Here is a 19,624-nt window from a genome sequence, read left to right on the forward strand (position 1 = left end):
GGCGGGTCCTCATGTGGTCCCCTTTTAGGTGGCTCTAGCTGTTCTCCCCTAGAAAGGAAGAGGATACCTGTGTCCTCCTTACATTTACGGGCAGCAGAGGTTTGTGTGTGGCAAAACTGACCTGGCAGGTCTATACTACTAGGCAGGCCATTTCAACTTTTTGGGGACATTTTTCATGCTCTGAGACCACAGCTCGCCTGTTTTCTCCTTGGGACAGTTTATGACCACATAAGAAACAGTTCTGGTGCCACCCGGTGGTGGACACCAGCAGTTGCAGCTCGGAAGTGGAACCAGGAGTAAGTTCCCTTGGCTTTCTGCAACACGCCATGGAATTCCTTGGTAGCAGCTGAATCTAAGACAGAAGCCTTCCCTCCTCAACCTGCTACCCGCAGAACTTGATTTGGGATCTGGGCAGGCAGGTAAAGGGGACTTTGTTTTCTTTTTCAGGGCTATTCAATCTCCGAGGGTCAGATGTGGAGCACAACCCGGTATTTTTCTCCTATGCGATCATAGGACTAGAGACGATCATGTGAGTGTTGTGACTCTGTCCTGAACTTCCTTCCCCACCCTCCACAGCGCCTCCAGCCCCCGGCTCCCTTTTCTGGCCCTCTCCCCCACCATTATGATGGCATGTTTCCTGTCTCCTGACCTTTCCCACTTTCCTTTCTTGCTTTCCATCACAGATGTTTATTTATATCCTACTTCTCTTCTTATTCCCGAGATGCCTTGGCATCTTTGGAAGTATTTATAGTGCCATGTGATTAGGAGAAAGTAGGCGAAGACATTAGAACAAAACCACCGTGAGGTTAGCTCTCACAATTTTGTGTGGCTGTGCTCAGGCACGTTTGATTCTAGGCTACGCAGCAGCCAGTACCGAGCGGTTGGTATAGGCTCAGCTATGCAGTTCTGGCCCCAGTGCAAGTAAATCAGTCTTTTGAAAGGTAGGAATAATATAGGGGAAACTCTTGTTGTAGTGACAGTCTGTCATTTGCCATCACTGTTTCTCGATTGAAAGCCTTTCTTCATTTGAGCAACACATTTGTTACTTTTCTTTTTTGAAATTTATTTTTAGTTAGCTCTTAAAATAATGGGTTTTATCATGGCATTTCCATACATAAAAAGCACATTATACTTTGCTCATATGTAGCAACACATGTATCCAGTGCCTGCTGTGTATTAGTTGGACCTCTGTTAGGTGTAGGTGAATGGAATGGCACAGATGAGGGCCTGGTTAGTGTTGAGAAAATGAAATCTCCTCTCCGAGGGGATTCAGCCACTGGTGAGTACCTGCCCATTGGGTAGTGACAGGCACATAGAAGGGCCTAGTCTGGACTTGGGTATAAGAGGAGATACTTAGGTACAATAATATTGAAGCAAAGATTAAGGGTAGAGGGGCTGGAAGAGATGGCTCAGTGGTTAAGGCACTTGCCTGCAAAGCCTAATGACCTGGATTCGATTCCCCAGTACCCATGTAAAGCCAGATGCACGAAGTGCGCATGCATCTGGAATCTGTTTGCAGTGGCAGGAGGCCCTAGAGCGCCTGTTCACTGACTCGCTTCCTCTCTCTCTCTGCTTGAAAAGAAATCAGATATTTTAGAAAAACGTTAAGGATGGATTTGTTAGCTTGGTGAGTGGCAGGGTGAGGAGGAGTGGGTAACATAATGCAAGTGCAGGGAACAGAAGTTTCAGATACTGTGGACAGGAGAGCATTATGCGGAGGACCTGTCTTGGCTCAGCGTGGTCCCAACATAAAGTGAGGTCTCAGGTGAGCCTCTGTGTGTTAGTTGGGCCTACTAGGTGCTAGGTAAATGGTATAGGGACACAGAAGAGAAAGGCCAATGAGGCAAACTTAAGAGCTTTTCAGGAATAGGTGGTGGAAAGAATGTAAGAGGAGGAGTTTTTTTTTTTTTTTTTTTTTTTTTTTTTTCCGAGGTAGGGTCTCACTCTGGCCCAGACTGACCTGGAATTCACTATGGAGTCTCAGGGTGGCCTCAGACTCAAACTCACGGCGATCCTCCTACCTCTGCCTTCCGAGTGCTGGGATTAAAAGTGTGCGCCACCACGCCTGGCTTAAAGAGGAGTGTTTTGAATAGTATCTTATCCAGATATTAAGTGTACACTGCATCCATGACATCACAGAGGTTGATGCTATCTGTATAAGACCTGCATAATATGAGAGCATATACATCGTGTATATGAATGAGGTTGTCAATAAAAAGTTAAAAACTATACAACTTAGGGATTCATGCTCTTGTCCTAGGGACATTGGGAAGTTACTCAGTGAATTGGTTCAGGGGTACCACGTGATCAGATATGTAAATGATAGATTGTTATAACTGAAAAATAGGATGGATGGGGCAGGGATTTGGAGGCTGAGAGGTAGTGGTGGCCTTTGAGTAGTGAACGGGCACGACTGTAGAAAGAGCTGGACAGGTTTGATGGAGATGTGAGATGTGGCTGTCAGAGTTAAGATGTTACTAGAGGAGGGCCATCAAGGACCATGTCCAAGTCTCTGGTCTGGGGAATTGGGTGGGTGGTGAAAACATGCACAGGGGTGGGAAAGTTTGGAGGTCGGGGTTTGGGAAGACTGTGTGCCAGGAGGGGAAGCTGCTGGGTATTGATTTTGGGAAGGTAGGGGTGTGTGTGTGTGTGTGTGTGTGTGTGTGTGTGTGTGTGTGTGTGGTCACCCACTCGCTTATGACCCTCCTTTTCTGTCACCCACCCCTGGCCCTGTGCAGGCTCTTCATTGATGGGGACCGCATAGATGCCCCTGGTGTGAAGGAGCATCTGCTCCTTGACTTGGGGCTGGATGCCGAATACAGAATCCAGGTGCTTCCTTACAAGTCCATCCTGAGTGAGCTCAAGACGCTGTGTGCTGACCTGTCCCCAAGGGAGAAGGTGTGGGTCAGTGACAAGGCCAGCTATGCTGTGAGTGAGGCCATCCCCAAGGTTAGTGCCTTGGCCTCTGTGCTCATTCACAGTTCTGATGTCACAGAGAGCTGGAGTGGACACAATGAGACGTTTTCTGTAGGGATGAGGCCTAGAGGTGGAGCTGTGTGGAAGATTAGGCCCGGGTCTTCCAAGGTTGGCATGAGAGATGATCTTAGGTAATACACATTAATACTTAGGCTTATTTATGTTATAATGGTGTTTGGTGTACAGGAGAAAACTATATAATTAGAATATGAAGACCATGATGTTGTAAAAACCATTTCAGGTAAAGTGCAAAGTGAGTAAGGTTAATGTTGGGGATAGGCAACCAGGCGAGCGCTGTGTGGTGTGAGGCATTTCATGACACGTACTCCATCTCCTGCTACATGTGTTAGATCAGGAGACTGAGGCTCAGACTATGGGGAGTTGGAGACTTGTCTGAGACACTCAGTTACTCAGAGCTGTAGTTTCTTCTTCTTTTTTTTCTTTTCTCTTTTTTTGATTTTTTTGAGGTAGGGTTTCACTCTAATACAGGCTGACCTGGAATTCACTGTGTAGTCTCAGGGGGGCCTCACACTCATGGCGCTTCTCCTACCTCTGCCTCCTGAGTGCTGGGATGAAAGGCTTGTGCCACCATGCCCAACTTCCTTGTTTCTTGAGGCATGTTTATGAATGAGAGAAAGGAAGGTGAGAGGGAGAGCAAGGGGGTGAGGGAGAGGTTAAGAGGGAGGGAAAAGGGGGAAAGAAGTACTTTGCAAAAAGCCATACCGGTGTCTGGTATGCCTGCGCCCTTCCCAGTCGCATAGGGCTGGATTCAGGCTCATTCTTCAGCCCTTGAAGATGAGACCATTAGCAGTAACATGCTGATTGCCGAGCAGGGAGGGTGAGAGCTGGAGACTTTCCTCCACAGATCATCTGCCTCCCCAGGTGGGGAGAGAATGTGCCTTTGTGCAGCATGAGGTTATTTCAGTGAGACTTAGAGCAGGCCGTGAACTCCGACCACAGCCATCAGCTTGAAATGCAGTCAGTTGCTGATGGCAGGGAGCCAGTGTCTCAAAGAGCCAAGGGGGTGAGGGCTAGAGGAGGTTGCCTTGCTTGGTGTGCTTCACTCATTTTGGATGAGCTCAGGTCCCTTTCATCATGCTCGATGTGTCAGCCAAAAGGCACAGGTCTCCAGTCCCCAGAAGACTGCTTGCTGCTGGGTGCTAAGTGGGAGTCCTCCAAATGATCTGGTGAAAAGTGTGTCTTTTGGGGCGGGTAAACTGGTGGTCGCTGTGGCTAGGCTGGGTTTCCCATCTTCTTGTCCTTGTCTCTAGGATCATCGCTGCTGTATGCCTTACACCCCCATCTGCATTGCCAAAGCTGTGAAGAACTCAGCTGAGTCGGAAGGCATGAGGCGGGCACATGTGAGTTGAGTAGCTAGTGCTGGAAGTGGGGAAGATGGTCAGAAGGTCCCTCCTTCCCTGGTGGCTTGGGCCTGGCACAAGGTCGTGGAGTCTCTCTGAGCCTCAGTTCTTCTCATCTACTAGAGTCAGTGAGAGGAATGAAATGAAATATTTGCTGGGGAGACAAATGTGATAGTGCTGGCTTATAAATCCCATCTACTTGGGAGTCTGAAGCAGGAGGATTGAGAATTTGAGGCCAAGCTGGGGTACATAGTGGGACCTATCTTGAAAACCCCAAATAAACCTTAATGGGTTAGAGTTTTATGAAGTATAACATAATACACAGTCATTGGTGGTGACCGAGGGTGATGAGGATATGGTGATGATGAGAAAGAAAGGAAGGCCACCAGATAGCACTCTATGGCAGAGGTAGGTCTAGCAAGATCTGGGGCCAAGTGATAGCTTGGGTGTAGCCTGTCATTCCTGGCGCTGCAGGGCAGGCAGTCCGCCTTCGAAGGGAGCTGTCTGTGACCTGAGGTTGGCCCCCCTTCCCCTGTGCCATACAAATGGGAATTGCTACCACTGCCTTCCCGGAACTACATCCACAAGTGAACCCTGGTGGCTAATGGTGTGTGGCCCTGGGAGGGCTTCATGTGACCATCTGACTAATAACTTAAAGCATGTCTCTGTTGTGTGCAGATTAAAGATGCTGTTGCCCTCTGTGAACTCTTTAACTGGTTGGAGCAAGAGGTTGGTTGTTAGTCTTCACTGAACACAGATGATTCTGAAATACCTACTTGTGATGTAACTGTGGCTTCTCTGGGCCCTTACCATGTACTCTCGAGTTTTAATCTAACCTTACTGCTTTCATGGTCATATGTGCCCTGTTACTGTGTGTGTGCACGTAAATTAAAAGTTCTTAATTACAGAAATTGGTAACAAGGAGGAAGAAAGAAATTATATAACAGAGATGATTCGTTTTTCATTAGGGAGTCATAACTAAGTGAAATTTCATTATAAGGGAAAATGACCCTTATATTACTACAGGGCAGCCAATTGTATTAGGAGAAAAAGATCTTTGTACACATTTTGAACTTTAAGCCATGAAAATTTTATATTAAATTGACTCTGGGCCATTAATGTCTTGCCAATCCATACCCAGAATTAACAAGAGATTGACTTTTTTGTGCCGTAATTAAATGATCTCACATCCCCTTCCTAAAGTATAGTGTTACGTGAGTAACTCTTTAATGGAAAAGGAATTCTGTTTAGGCTTCCCAGGTGACTATTTTTTCTCCATATTTCCGGCTGCTCATCTGTGTAAATTATTTTTCAAAATATGAATCATTTTTATATGTCTCTTAGCATATGGTTAGAACTTTGAGTTGTGGTTATTTTATTCACTCAGGGTCACACAGTATGAGCATTTTCCATGTGCTTTTTGGCCTCAAGGAAAAGATCCAGGTGGAGCTTGCCCACATCCAATGGCAGATTGGTTTACTTGATCATCTTTGTCTTGGTTAATTTTCCATTGTCACTAAGTCCACAATGATATCTTTGCATTTGTCTTTTTAATTTTTTTTTAAATTTCTCTAGGATACAATTGCCTAGTCAGGGATGCTTTAGAATTTTAAAACTTAGATACATTAAATTTTGGGAGGTTTGGGAGTTCCAGTGCTATGACAACATTGTTGAGTGAAAACTAACATGACTAGGAAGCCTTCTTTGTTGGCCAGCTTTGTCGAAGGCCTTCAGAAGTTCCCTCTGTTACAGACAGGATGTGAGCTACGTCCTGCAGAGTGGGCTGCTGGGATGTGGGAACTGAGGAACAGTCAGTTTTCTACTTTACTCCCTTTTACCTTGTCAGGCACACATGAACTCTCTCAACAGGTGACTCATGAGCAATTTTTCTTGTAGGTTCCCAAAGGTGGTGTGACAGAGATTTCGGCTGCTGATAAGGCGGAGGAATTTCGCAGGTAAGGAAGGATTCGTCAGGGAGACCCATGAATCTCCTGTGCTTTTTCTTGGCCAATTGGATGAGGCCAGTAGGGCCCTGATTTTCAGCATAGTCTAAGGCTTTAAGCAACTTCCTCTGTGTGTGTCTGTTGCAGGCAACAGGCTGACTTTGTGGACCTGAGCTTCCCAACCATCTCCAGTACAGGACCCAATGGCGCCATCATTCACTACGCGTAAGGCATGCAGCCAGAGGAGTGGGCCTGGCTTTGCTGCAGCCTCTGCACAGGACCTTGAGCAGGGCAGAGTCATTGTTTTACCAGAGCCCCCGTGCCCACCTCTGTGTGTCTGTTGAAACTGTAAAGCAAAACCTGAGCCTCTGCCTTCTAGGAGTTTCCTTTTAGTTCAGTGTGGCTTTGGCAGTCTCTCCAGAGTCCGGTGCTCAGGCTGGCCTCTGCCTCCTGGCAGTCGTGTGCCTGGATTACAGGTGTGGGCCTCCACACTTGGCCCATTTCCTTTGTGAGGTTCAGAATCTTTATCTGCTGCCCTTTACCTTGGTAACTCCAATGTCTCGAGGGCTTGTCTTTCCTGGCGATAGCCCTCTTCATATATTGGTCTGTTCTTCCTGTGAGCCATGTCACCAGCATATCAAACATGCACTAGTGGTGGAGCAACCTGCTGTGGGTTAGACACGTGCTCATTAACAAAGAACCTCTCTCCCTGCTACTGGCCCTGGAGCCAGGCATCCCAGTCTGATGATCTTTACCACATGACCTATGAGAGCCACGGGCCCACAGAGCTGAGCCTGTGTGCATTGAGAGATGAGGGGTGCTGCTGTGTTCAGGACTTGGACCCTCCCGTGGAGATGAAGGAAGTATAATTAGGTGTGGTCATGGGCTTCAGCCTCAGTTGCCCAGCTCAGCCCTTTCTCTCTGCATAGGGCGTTCTGCGTCCTGTGTCTGACCTGCTGTGCACAGTCAGGGGAAGCACACTCCTCTGTCTCTCTGGGCTGTAGGTGGATTCATTTTCTTTCCCCTTTGGGATAATTGCTTTTGGAGCTGTTAGCTTGATGTTGTGTGGGAGATAGTCACAGTTCTCTCACTGATGTGTCTCTTCCAGTTTAAGAAGATCAAAGGGACTTAAGTTTAACTCAGAAGATGAATTTCCTGGTAGATACAATCCTGGGATTTTTTTCATATGATTACAAAGCAAAGGAGGAGAGGTTGGCTGCTCCTCCAGCGTTTCTCAGTGCAGGCTGTTGGCAGTTTGTGTAGAGGCGAGATTAGTCTGGTGGTTTTTTTTAGTTCAGCTCATGTCCGCGTTACTGCAGGAGAGGGAGTGGTACCTGGGGAACAGGAACGTGGCGTGCTCTCATCCCTTTGGGCTTTTCCAGCAGTGATGCTGTCTAGAAAGTGGTATGGCAAGGTGGGTCACTCTTTAAAAACACCTCCTGTTTATTTGAAGAGTATCGCTACCCACTTCTTTCCCAGCAGGATCTCGTCGACAGTCACACCTGTGTGTCCCAAGATCTCAGAAGCAAATGGGGAGGGAGGCCTCAAGGGTTAAAATGAAGGGTGCGACCTGGAGGCCCAGGCAGGACCTTGAGGTCTGCAAGGACTAGGGATGCTTTGGTGGCTCTAGGCTGCTCCTGTCCCCGTTCCTGGGACTCAAGCTTAGACTTATTGTTTCTGTCAGGTCTGTTTTGTTCTGGTCTCATGCAGCCCAGACTGGTCTCAACCTGATATATATTCCTGCTTCAGCCTCCTGAAGGATTATGGGCCTGTGCCACTGTACTGGCCTCTGTTCATTCTTAACTTTTGTGGTTTTTAAAAGGATTATCTGTTTGAAACCCATTTTGTTCCAGACACAGACAGTGAGATATGAAAGAAATGTGATATTCTTCCTTCTTTGGAGCTCTTTGGTTACATAGAGAGATAGTTCATTGATTGTGAATGATACAAGCCTACAAGCCCAATACTAGTTGGAACAATTTATTGGGTAATTTTTTTTCTTCAGTGTTATTTCAGACTTGACTAGGTTTTAAGAATAGTATAAGAAATGTGTGTATGCTTTCTTTTTTTCAGGTTTACCAAGTGTTTACACTTTTGGAATAACTAATTTTTAATTAACTTTGCTAGGCCTGTCCCTGAGACAAATCGGAGCTTGTCCCTGGATGCAGTGTACCTCATTGACTCGGGTGCTCAGTACAAGTGAGTGAGCTGGGGCGCGGGGGCGGACCTTCATTCCGGACTCAAGGCTGTGCAGCAGGTGGACGAGATGTGCCCTGGCTGAGAGCTCCCGGCTGCTGGCTCACTCGGTGCTGGCCACCAGTGGCTGTGTTTCTGTCTGGTTCCTTTTTCAACTCTTGTTGAAAAAGCCCAGGCATGACTCTGTTCCTACAAAAGTAATGGACATGCTTGGTCCTTGGCTGGAAGTTGATAAAGTATGAAATAAGGAATGGAATTAGAGCTGACTTTCTGGGCCATTGTAAAGCTTTCTGCCCCAGCAGTGAAACTGCCTGCCAGTTTCTGTTTGCTGTTGCCCCAGGTCCTGGGGAACTAATGATTAATTTCAAAGGAAAATAGTGAGTGGGGACTGCCCACATTTCTGAATTTCCTTCTTATGCCTTACTACTTGCACAGACATCCATCACAGTGTATTTTATTAGGGAGGAAGCTGAGATCCGGCTGGGTCTCAAAGGGAACCCCGCGAAAGAGCCAGAGTAGGTGTTGACTGGAGTCTGCACCAGGTGGCACAGTGAAGTCTTTAGTGCTGTGTTTCCTGCTGTAGCTGGGGCTGGTTTGAGGAGAACCCAGTTATTACATGAGATCAGCCAGTTAAGGCTGACCACAGCTTGGCCTTGTGACCATTGCTTGGTCATAACTTCTGCATGTTTTCCTAGGGTGTGTTAAGAGATGTATTTGTATATTTTTAGGATTTCTGCCCAGCTTAACCCCTTGTCTTCTAAAACAAGGAAGTGGATTTTGCCCCTCTTGTTTTCCCTCTGTACCAAGTTACTGTGCTGGTGATCTTCTGCCTACTCATTCGCCACACTAGTGATGTGCCTCACGAAGCAGCTCTCACATGGTGACTACGAGAGTACATGTCAGGGCTGAATTCACTGCCACTTTATCATGCCAGTTTTTCATTCATGCTTTGTATTTAATTTTATTTTATTGTTTTATTTTATTGAAAGAGAGACAGTGAGAAAGAGGGATAGAGAGAATGAGTTGGTGCACCAGGACTTCTAGCCAATGTAGTTATACTCCAGATGCATGTGCCACCTTGTGTGCGTGTGGCTTGCGTGGGTTCTGTAGAGTTGAACCTGTGTCCTAAGGCTTCACTGGCAAGCACCTTAACCACTAAGCCATCTCTCTGGCCCTTCTGTTTTTATTTTAACAATAATTTTTATTGAAATATAATTCCACAAAGTATAAAATCAGTATTTGCCTATATTCACAGAGCCGTGCAGTCATAACCAGTCAATTTTAGAATATTTTCCTCATCCTGGAAAGAAACCTCATACTCATTAGTATTACTGTCAGTTTTCACCCACCTAGGACCACTGATCTACTTTCTATCTCTGTGGATTTCCCTAGTTGGGATCTATCTTAACCTAAGTGATTTTGTACTATGTGACTTCTGCGTCTGGCTTCTTTCACTCAGTCATGTGTCAGGGTTCATTCACGTTGCACTGTCAGTACATCATTCCTTTAACACTTGAATAGCAGCATTTCCTTGTATGTGGATATGACATTTGGTTTATCCCCTTAACAGTTGATAGACCTTTGAGTTGGTGCTCCCTATGGGCTGTAATCACTAATACTGAGGTGTGCATTCATGTCCTAGTGGCAACTACGTAAAGGTTAACTGTAAATTGTTTTCTAAATAGGCATTGCATTTGATATTCCCACCAGCAGTGCATGAGGGTTCTAGTTTCTTCATGTGCTCACCTGTCTCTTTTTTGAGACAAATCTTACTGTGAAAACTTTTTCTTTCTACTTTTGAAAGGGATGGAACCACAGATGTGACCCGAACCATGCATTTTGGGACCCCTACAGCCTATGAGAAGGTAAAGTTAAGGCAGAAATTCATGAGATCCTCTTTGTTCTTCCTTCCTTCTTTCCTTCCTGCCCTCCTTCCCTCCCTCCTTCCTCCTTCTCTTCTTCCCTCCGTCCTTCCTTGGCCTTGTTTTAGCTCAGGCTGACCTGGAATTCACTGTGGAGCCTCAGGCTGGCCTCAAACTCACAGTGACCTTTGTACCTCTGCCTCCCGAGTGCTGGGATTAATGGAGTGTGCCACCATACCCAGCCCTCCCTGTGTTCTTTAAACAGCCTTGCTTTGAGCCAAAGGAGCTGTGTAAATAAAAAAATACATGTGGGATAATATCATTGTTAATTTTTGTGGAGTCAGGCTTATCAGGTTTATGAGGTCTCTATATAAAATGAGTTATTGAGGGTGAGACATTAGGAGAAAAATTAAAAGCATGCTGTTAAATCAGGGCAACTCAAGTTCAACTTTAAATATCTTTGACCATCTTTAGAATCAAGAAGTCTCTTGGGGATGGTGGATAGTGTAATGTATGCTTTTTATTCTGAAAGCTGCCCCTTTCTTTTTTCAAGTTCAGCATTCCTATTTACAGCTCCCCTCTCAAGGAGCTTTCTGAAATGATAGCCACTGTTTGGCTTCTGGTTTGTATCACTGGAAGGAAATACAGAATAGAGCTGTTTGGAAGAGAAATGCCTGCCAAGGGGTCTGGAGATCTGACTTCACATCTTCTCTGCTGTTTCCTTGTCCCCATGACCTTCACCTGTGCACTTCATAAAATCCTAAAAGTGGGGAGAGGGTTGGAAAGATGGATTAGCGGTTAAGGTACTTGCTTATGAAGCCTAAGGGCTCACGTTCAACTCTCCAGGTCCCATTTAAGACAGACTCAGTGATGCCAGAGTTATCAGGTTGCACACGTGCACAAGGGGGCGCATGCGACTGGAGTTTGATGGCAGTGGCTGGAGGTGTTGCTATGCCAGTTCTCTCTCACAGTATCTCTCTCTCATTAAAAAAAAAAAAAAAAGTAGGGAGAGAAATATCTACTTCCTGGGCTGCTTTGTGAGGCTCCCTGAGCTAGAGAGCTCTGAGATCAGTCTCTACTCAGTGACTGGTGTTTGAGTGTCTTGAGTGATGTGTCTGAGGATGTTCTTCAGGAAGATTATAAAAATAAGAGGGTTTTATGTGACACACTGGGTAGATTTCCCAGTCTTGGTGCCCTACCATGTCCATTTGGAGGCATCCCTCCCCTACCCCCTGCATTAGAGGGATTTGGACATTGGGCACAGGATCCTTTTGATATGACCACATAGAGGAGTGTGGAGTGCTCCTTCCTGGCCTTCCAAGAAGCACCTTTCTCGTATGGATGCTAGTGATGACCCCTGAGGGTAGATAGCACGGTGGTGAGGAACCCAGAGGCTGAAGCCAGGCCAGATGCTGCCACTTGTGAACTGCATGGTCTGGCACGCTGTTCCTCCCCTCTGTCACTGTGGGTGGCACCTCTGCCATGAAGAGTGGGATTAATGTACAGAGCTTGAATAGCGTTGTAAGTGTCACCTCGGTCACCAGGGCTGCTGTTTAACTCTCCCAGTCTTTCTGACACGAAGTGCGTGGGAATGTTCCTGTGGTGGAGCCCTCAGGTTAGTTCTCCGCTGCGTGTATTACTAAATTTAGTGTGAAGAGTTATGGAGAACTGGTCTGTGGCTAGGCTTTTGGGAATTTTTTTCTTTTCATTCCAGCTTTCATTGCAGCATGGATAAAAACTCTAATAGGCAAAGCTTTCTGAGTCCTAGAAAACTACAAGATTAAAATGTCTGTTTCCTGTAACATGCCTCCTGGGTTTTCTTTGGCAGGAATGTTTCACATATGTCCTCAAAGGCCACATAGCTGTGAGTGCAGCTGTCTTCCCGACTGGAACCAAAGGTGGGTGGTTACTTCTATAGTGTGGCAGGCTAGGAGCTCAGACGTCTCTGAGTTTGAGTGAAAAATATGTCTTTCCCTTTGCTGTGTCAGCTCTAGTCAACTTCAGACTCAGCCAGAGTAGGGGTGCCCCAAGGAGTGACTCTCCTTGACCAACTGAGTAAGCTCAGGTGACCCCCCTCCTGCCAGGTTTAGGGTTGTACCCATGTCAGCTCTAACACTTGCAGAAGTGGATGGCATACTGGGGCCACACTAGGCATGTAGGCCTCAGGGCTGGAGCGGAAGTTGAGACAGCCTCCTGTCTGTCTTTGGCCCTGAGCCATGCCTCCTTTGGTGGGCCTTTTGGGGTTTATTTACTGGGATCCTAACTTTAGATGTATACTGCTCTGCTGAGGACTGATGGATGGTGCATTGGACTGGCAGGTGACAAGACCTGGACCTTGAATCTGGTTAGGTGGGCAGGCTCGAATCTTCCCTAGATTCAGTTGCCTCATCTTCCATGCCTGCCTGCAGCAGTCTGTTTACTCTCTTGTTTGTAGTTCTGAAACCTTATGGTCTCAGAGCAGAGAAAGTAACACCTGTGACACCTAACACAAATTCACTCTGCACGTAGGTGTCCATCCCCTCGACAGCGTCCCGCCCAAACCATCCCCTGGCTTTAAGCTGAACTTCGACTGGCTTCTCAGTAGCACCAGTTGTCAGAAAGCTCCTCCTGGTGCCCTGCTGAAACCTAAGCTCTCCAGTAACTTTTACCTCTTGCTTTATGCTTTTTCTTCAGCCAAACGTAGTAAGTCTCATCTCCATGCTGCTGTGCAGGCCCATCAAGTGGTTCTATGCGTGTCTTTCAGGTCACCTCCTGGACTCCTTTGCGCGGTCAGCCTTGTGGGATTCTGGCCTGGACTACCTGCATGGCACAGGACATGGTGTTGGATCTTTTTTGAATGTTCACGAGGGTCCTTGTGGCATCAGTTACAAAACATTCTCTGATGAGCCACTGGAAGCTGGCATGATCGTCACTGATGGTAGGTGTGTGGCATGTATAGGGCATATGCCAGTTCTTTATTGTTTCTTATTTTTTAATTATTTTAAAAAGAAGTTGGCAATAATTTCCCCTCTTGTCACTTTGAATTAGCAACTGTCTACTGATCATCAGAGTAGGATAAACAGGAAATGAAAATCCTTTGCAATTCTACCACCCAGGGACAGCACAATAAGATTTTGCTGTGTTAGCTTTAAGTTCTTGTATATATAGGTACTGTTTTGTAATCATTGAGCTCATTCCAGACGTGCTATGTCCCACTGTCTTGCCATACTCTCTTGAGTGTGTGTAAGTAGATCTCATACTGTGCTACTGTGTCCTGTGGATATGTGACACGATTTATGTAGTGGAGCCCGTTGCTGTACCTTTCCCCATGGCCTCTTTCCAAAGCTTCCAAGCCTCCTTCGGTACCTCAGGTGCCTATAACACTGTGGCTATGTGGAAGAAGGTGGCATCTCTGAGCTCTGGCACTAGATAGGGTGGGCCCTTCCCCCTTCTCCCTGGGAGGGGTGGTCACTTGGAGTGGAAGCACCTCACTATGCCATCCTCGTGGGCTGCTTCTCATGGTGCAGTTCTGTCTGTTTCAGAGCCGGGGTATTATGAAGATGGGGCTTTTGGGATCCGCATTGAGAATGTTGTCCTCGTAGTTCCTGTGAAAACAAAGGTGAGTGTTTTAAGGAGGTTCCTTCTCCCGATTCTAGGGACTTTACTGGAACTCTTCTCTTTGCCTGCAGAGGTAGAAGGATAATCCGTAGTGAACAGGGGCCCTGCAGTCCACACAGCCGACAGTTGGGGAGAACAGAAGCAGAGACACCCTGAGCCTAGCCCCCACGCCTGCTCTTGCCACCTCTGTCACAGCAGACGCCATCCTTGTGGCCGGCCCCTGGGGCCCCTCAGCAGTCACTGACTGCCTGTTGACACAGGCTGTGTGCTCCATGGGACAGACAGCTCTTGGGAAGTGGCGGCAGCTGTGTTTGTGCTCCTGGTGGGCCTGTTAAAATAGTGGCCAGATACCTGCTTGTCGGCTCCTAGTCACCTTGCTCTGAAGATTGCCAGGTCTGCTGGATAAAACTCACAGTGGCCCATTATGATAAAGAAGAGTAAAAAGATGCTATTTTTTCTTCTACAGTATAATTTCAATAACCGGGGAAGCCTGACCTTTGAACCTCTAACTTTAGTTCCTATCCAGACCAAGATGATAGATGTGGATTCTCTCACAGACAAAGAGGTAATGCAACAGTCTGGGGATGGGGGTGGTGCAGACATGTTAACAGGGTGGTGGAGAGCTACACCAAATTTCTCTACTCCACCCTCCCTTTTTAGGTCAGCTGAGTGTGAATGGCTGAGGTCTGCTATGGACCTGGGAGCTTCTTCTGTATGTGTTGGTCCTCTAGGCAGAGACGGTCCTGCTGTGGGGTGGGTAGGAGCAGTAAGCCATTGCTTCTTCAGAGGAAATGGCTGCCTCCATCTCCACAGCAGCACCCAGACAGCATTCATTATGTTTTTTTTTTCACTGTGTCCACAATACCTGACACAGACAACCCAAGGGAGGAAGATTTGTTTTAGGTCACAGTCTCAGAAGATTTCAGTCCATCCTGGTTGGGAAACTGGAGGAGTTGCTCGTCTGTGGCTGTAGGGCCATGCGACAGGTTCACAATGGCAGGATGGCGGAGGTTCCTCACATCTCAGTGGATAGGGAAGCAGTGAGAGGGACTGGAATCTCTTACCTTCAAAGGTCTGCCCTTAGTGACTTACTGCCACCTGCTGGGGAACAGACATTCAAAGCTTGAGCCTATGGAGAACATTTCAGAGTCAAATCACAACAGTCCTGTTTAGCAAACAAGGACCCACTTGTCTTCTTACCAAGAGCCAGATGGATGATGGGGTCTTTTGGCTGCTGCACACGCCAGATTGTTTTCTTGTGTTGCATAAAATATTAAGGAAATGGGAAACAAAATTTATTACATGCTCAGTATTCATACAGATGAAGAGAGACGTGGTAGCAGGTCTTCTGTTACTGCTGTGGTCACCCTGGGGTTGTGGAACTTGAACAAAGCCTGGGCTTAATAGTGTTTCTTTAGCAGACACAGAAAGTCACAAGTGTTCAAACCTCTTTCCCAGGATTTTGAGGGCAGAGTGACATGGCAGGCCTGGGGACCTGGAATAAGGCTTGAGGGATCAGGTGGTGATGGTCAGAGAGGACACAAGTATTGGAGACAGGGCAGAAACTATAGCCGTGGGTGGACAAAACATTTTCAGTCTAGAAAGCCAGGAATCAGGACACAGAAAATAGCAAGGCAGAGCTCGGAAGTCCCAGCGCGAAGGAGATGACTGGTGGAGCCAAGGTGAGTCAGGCACACAGGATGCTCTCGGAATGACAGTTTTGTTAGTTACCCAAGGCTGCCACTGGAGATATCTCAGGGGCCTGTGTGTGGCTGTGGAGGAAGGATTGATCCTTGGTTTGGCCTGCTTGGCTCTTGTTCTTGGCACTAAGAGCAGGAGCCTTGAGGGCTCAGGTTCTCCTGGGAGGCTATAGAAAGGGATTCTCTAGAAGCTTTTTTTTGTGTGTATGTTTTCCAGCCAACAGGCCCGTGATAGCCACTTCTTCTGTAGGCTTGGGCACCTCTACCCTTGTTTTGCCTCAGCATTCCCACTCTGATCCCCTGGAGGGCCTGGTACTGGCTGTTCAACTTTTAGGTAGATACAGAAGAGGCCATGGCCTGGCAGCTGGTGCCCGATGTCTGCAGTAGGGAGCGCCCCCAGTAGTGTAGTGAACCCTGCAGTCCCGCAAAGTGACACCTAAGGTGAAAGCGGAGGACCCCTCAGAACCTGTCAGAGCCTCCCTGCTGAGAAGCTCTGCGTCCCAGAGTCTCTAGTTATGAGCCTCGGGAACATCTTCCAGGGTCTTAGCAAGGGCTCTTGGAAGCCCAAGGTTATGGATTCCTGCCAGTAAACATTAGGTTGTGCCCTCTGCCCTGTCCGCATGTGAACCAGGAGGCATTTGACCCATTCGATGTTCCGTAACTAGTCCATAAAGACTTGTCAAGCAAGGCTGCCTTTTCTTGAAAGATTCTTGTTAACCCAAGGCTCCCAGTCCGCCCTGTGACGCTGAATGCAGGCCACTGGGGTACGTCTGACCTAGTGGCTCATGGCTGTACCTTGCATAGCCGAAACACTCAAGAATGACCTGGCACAATTACTCTGTATAGGGCAGATAACATCTTATCCTGTGGCTTATCAGCAAGTCTCCCCAGCAGCTCTTAACATACTGAGCAGCCCCTGGTGCTTCCTAAGTCTGGGGCACCCTTTGCTCTAAAGGTACAACAATAACAACATATTGGGCCTTTAGAATACCTGGCCACTGTCCTGTATTCTCGGTTCTTCAAGAAGAGAGGCCTGGTGGGGAGTGGTGGGATGGGCCTGCATTCAGTTGTCAGCAGATGGCAGCAGAGGACCTCGGTGAGATGCGAGTTTGGGCAGCACCGACAGCAGGGCCTTGGTGTTCTGGCTGTTTGCTCTCTTGTCTCCTTCCCCCACCGAAGGCTTCGGCGTGGGGTGCTGCGTGGAGCTGTCGGCTCTGCTGGCAGCGTTGCGGTCCTGCCTGGCCTTGTTTCTGACACTAACCCACTTCCCCAACTCCCGGCAAGGCTAGTTGGCTCTTACACTGGGGCACATTAGGGCCCTGGCTGTGTCAGCTAGTTAGCACACTATCCCATCTATCCGCCTGCATTTTCTTTGGGCATATTATGTGCCCAGCTTGCAAGGTTTGGTGCTGAGTTATAGTCTGTATTCCTGAAGCCAGCTCATTTGTAACACCGCAGCCTCCCTGAATGGCGTGTGTCTGTCTCCACAGCCATGCCAATGGCAGTATCAGCCTTGTCTCCTTGATCCACGGCAGGTGTAGCGCTCACGTCCGCCCACGGACAACGCAGGTAGCGTCTGTGGTCCTCTGGCACTCCTCCTCCCACGTCTATACCAGGAGGGGCTTCTGCCTCATCTTTTGCTGACAGGTGTGATGGATTGGTCTGTAGCCACACACCAGGTTCCATCCCATAGCGCCTTTTTTCCGTCTCCTGTGTGCTATGTTCCACCAAGGCTCTTAGCTGACTCCCAGCTCTGCTCTGAAGTTCCGCAGCCCTTGACCACTGCAGGGTCTCTTATCTTTGGATACTGAAACACGATGTTGTCTTCTTTAAAGTTAATACTTGAGAAGAAGAGCATAATTGAGTGGGTAAATGAAAAATCATAATGCTTCAAATACGTTTACAACTTTTTGTCAGGCTGCATTCATAAGCTAGCCTGGGCTGCAGGTTGGCCACCCCTGTGAAGACCCCCCTGAGCTTGGTCGAGCCATGACTGCCCTCTGTTAGCATGCTGGCAGGACAGCTTCAGGTCTCTTTGCAGGAATCCGCACATCTGTCCAGGGGCTGTTGGGTCTGTCTTCCCATCCCCAAGATTGTTCAATGAGTCCACATGGGTGGGTGCAGGTTTGGTGACCTGACCACATCTCTTATATGGTGCCTGCATGTAGCTCTTCTGGCAAGAGAGGAGCCATAGTTTCCAGTTAATCTGCACTCAGGGGAGGCCAAAGCCATGGCTTGCCACTGGGGATTTTTGGTTCCTTTACCTCAAGCAATGCAGCTGGGTCCCATCTCTTCCCAGGAAAATACACTTAAGGCAATCCTGTCTGGGAGCAAGGGGAGAGGGTCTTGTGTTTCCTTTCGGCTGTGACCTCAGCACATGGGCTTCTTCCTGTTGGCTTGGGTTGCTTGTTGGTAACAAGGTGGTAAATACCATGTCCTTCCTTTTTTCCCTGCAGTGTGACTGGCTCAACAATTACCACCAGACCTGCAGGGATGTGATCGGGAAGGAACTGCAGAAACAGGGTCGCCAGGAAGCTCTTGAGTGGCTCATCAGAGAGACACAGCCTATCTCCAAGCACCATTGATACCTCCCTGGTTTTGTTTTTGTAAAATGCTCTGGGGAAAGGAAGAAACATGGGAGACTCCTGACATCTTTCTCCTTTCCTCTTCTTTCTCCTCAGTGCTCCTTTTTACTTTTAGATGCTAAGAAGAACTGAAAACCTTCTTATCCTCTTTGATATTTTCTTGCAAACACTTAGTCTTTTACGAATTTTTAATTGTTGAGAAAGAGCCAGGAATTAAATTGCTACACAAGAAGGAGGGTCCCCATAAAGCTGAATATTAGACAAGGGGGAGACCGCCTGAGCCCCCTGGCCAGTGCTGGTGAACCAACAGTGCTCCATGCTGGTCACGTTCCCGGTGCTAGTCCATCATTCGTGATCACCTCGATGCCCATGAGACCGTATTGTGATCAGTGAATAAAGACGTCGGAACTTTGCTTGTCTTGGCCGTCTCTTTCTTCAGGGTGTTGAGCCTCTCTCCAGGGCTGCTGGTCTCAGGCGCATGTTTTCAGGGTGGAGGCCTTCCTTTGAAAGCCCTGGCTTCCCTGCACATGCTCTACTTACTGAAAGCATTGTTTTCTTTTCCCTAGAAAGCCTGGTGTATTTACTGATTCTTTTCAACTTAGAAATGTGTAATTGCAAAAATTTGTGTTCAAAGTCTTCTGTAATTCACTCTGTAAGTGTTGCTGTGTCTTATTCATATTGTCACAGCTCTCATAGTTTCTCTCCATCCTTTTCTCCCCCCTGTTTTTGTCTTCCCTCTCTCTTCTCTCTCTTGTGCATTGGAGATCAAACCTGTAGTCTCACACATGCTAGGCAAGTGTTCTAAATGAGCTGCTACAACTGCAGTGCTCTCTGTCTTACTGTAGACAGTGCTTTGCAATGGGTTCTTGATTCTGTTGTGCAGCCTTTGGCTTGACTTGCATTTGTAGGAGAGCAACAAAGGCCAAGAGTGTTCCTGTGCCCTCAGGGTATCATGGTGAGGGTTGAGCAAACAAGGCGTCCTTGTGCCTTGACTGCGGTACCTGAGGTGTGTCCTACACACTCTCCTGGGTTTCCTGGTGGGATTGAACCTCATTTGCCTGCTACTGTACCCTGCTCATTTAATAGACTATTTTCTTTTTCTCTCTTGTTATCCCTCTCTCCCGTTAGTGTTTGTTACCCTAATAAATCCTTGTCATAGGGACTGCTTCTTCAGGAAGCCAAACCAAGCCAGACATTCTTTCGGTAGAACCACTATTGCACACTACATGCTTTTGCTAACATGTTTGTATTGGGTAAAATAATGAATTTCTATGGGTATATGTATAAAATAGCATATGCACATAAATGTGTACACTATGCAAATATTGGATCTTCTTTTTAACTTACTATATACAGTGTGTTTTTGTTTTCCCTTCAATGTTAAGGCTTAAATCCAGGGCCTCT

General features: G+C 47.4%; 1 protein-coding gene across 5 annotated transcripts in view; it reads left to right on the top strand.

The window, feature by feature from the left end:
• The window catches only part of Xpnpep1 (X-prolyl aminopeptidase 1), a 61,558-nt gene extending 42,926 nt beyond the window's left edge, over positions 1-18,632 (top strand). For all 5 annotated transcript variants that reach the window (XM_045141468.1, XM_045141466.1, XM_004659359.3 and 2 more), the window contains 13 exons: positions 448-529; positions 2,739-2,949; positions 4,248-4,337; positions 5,016-5,066; positions 6,234-6,292; positions 6,428-6,505; positions 8,408-8,479; positions 10,281-10,341; positions 12,167-12,236; positions 13,082-13,255; positions 13,860-13,936; positions 14,402-14,500; positions 18,092-18,632. In XM_045141468.1, the coding sequence (XP_044997403.1) occupies positions 448-529; positions 2,739-2,949; positions 4,248-4,337; positions 5,016-5,066; positions 6,234-6,292; positions 6,428-6,505; positions 8,408-8,479; positions 10,281-10,341; positions 12,167-12,236; positions 13,082-13,255; positions 13,860-13,936; positions 14,402-14,500; positions 18,092-18,220 (1,253 nt within the window). In that variant the 3' untranslated portion in view covers positions 18,221-18,632. The remainder of the gene's footprint in view (positions 1-447; positions 530-2,738; positions 2,950-4,247; positions 4,338-5,015; positions 5,067-6,233; positions 6,293-6,427; positions 6,506-8,407; positions 8,480-10,280; positions 10,342-12,166; positions 12,237-13,081; positions 13,256-13,859; positions 13,937-14,401; positions 14,501-18,091) is intronic.
• The last annotated feature ends 992 nt before the right edge of the window (positions 18,633-19,624 follow it).

The sequence above is a fragment of the Jaculus jaculus genome, chromosome 1, assembly GCF_020740685.1.
Source record: "Jaculus jaculus isolate mJacJac1 chromosome 1, mJacJac1.mat.Y.cur, whole genome shotgun sequence".
Classification (NCBI taxonomy): domain Eukaryota; kingdom Metazoa; phylum Chordata; class Mammalia; order Rodentia; family Dipodidae; genus Jaculus; species Jaculus jaculus.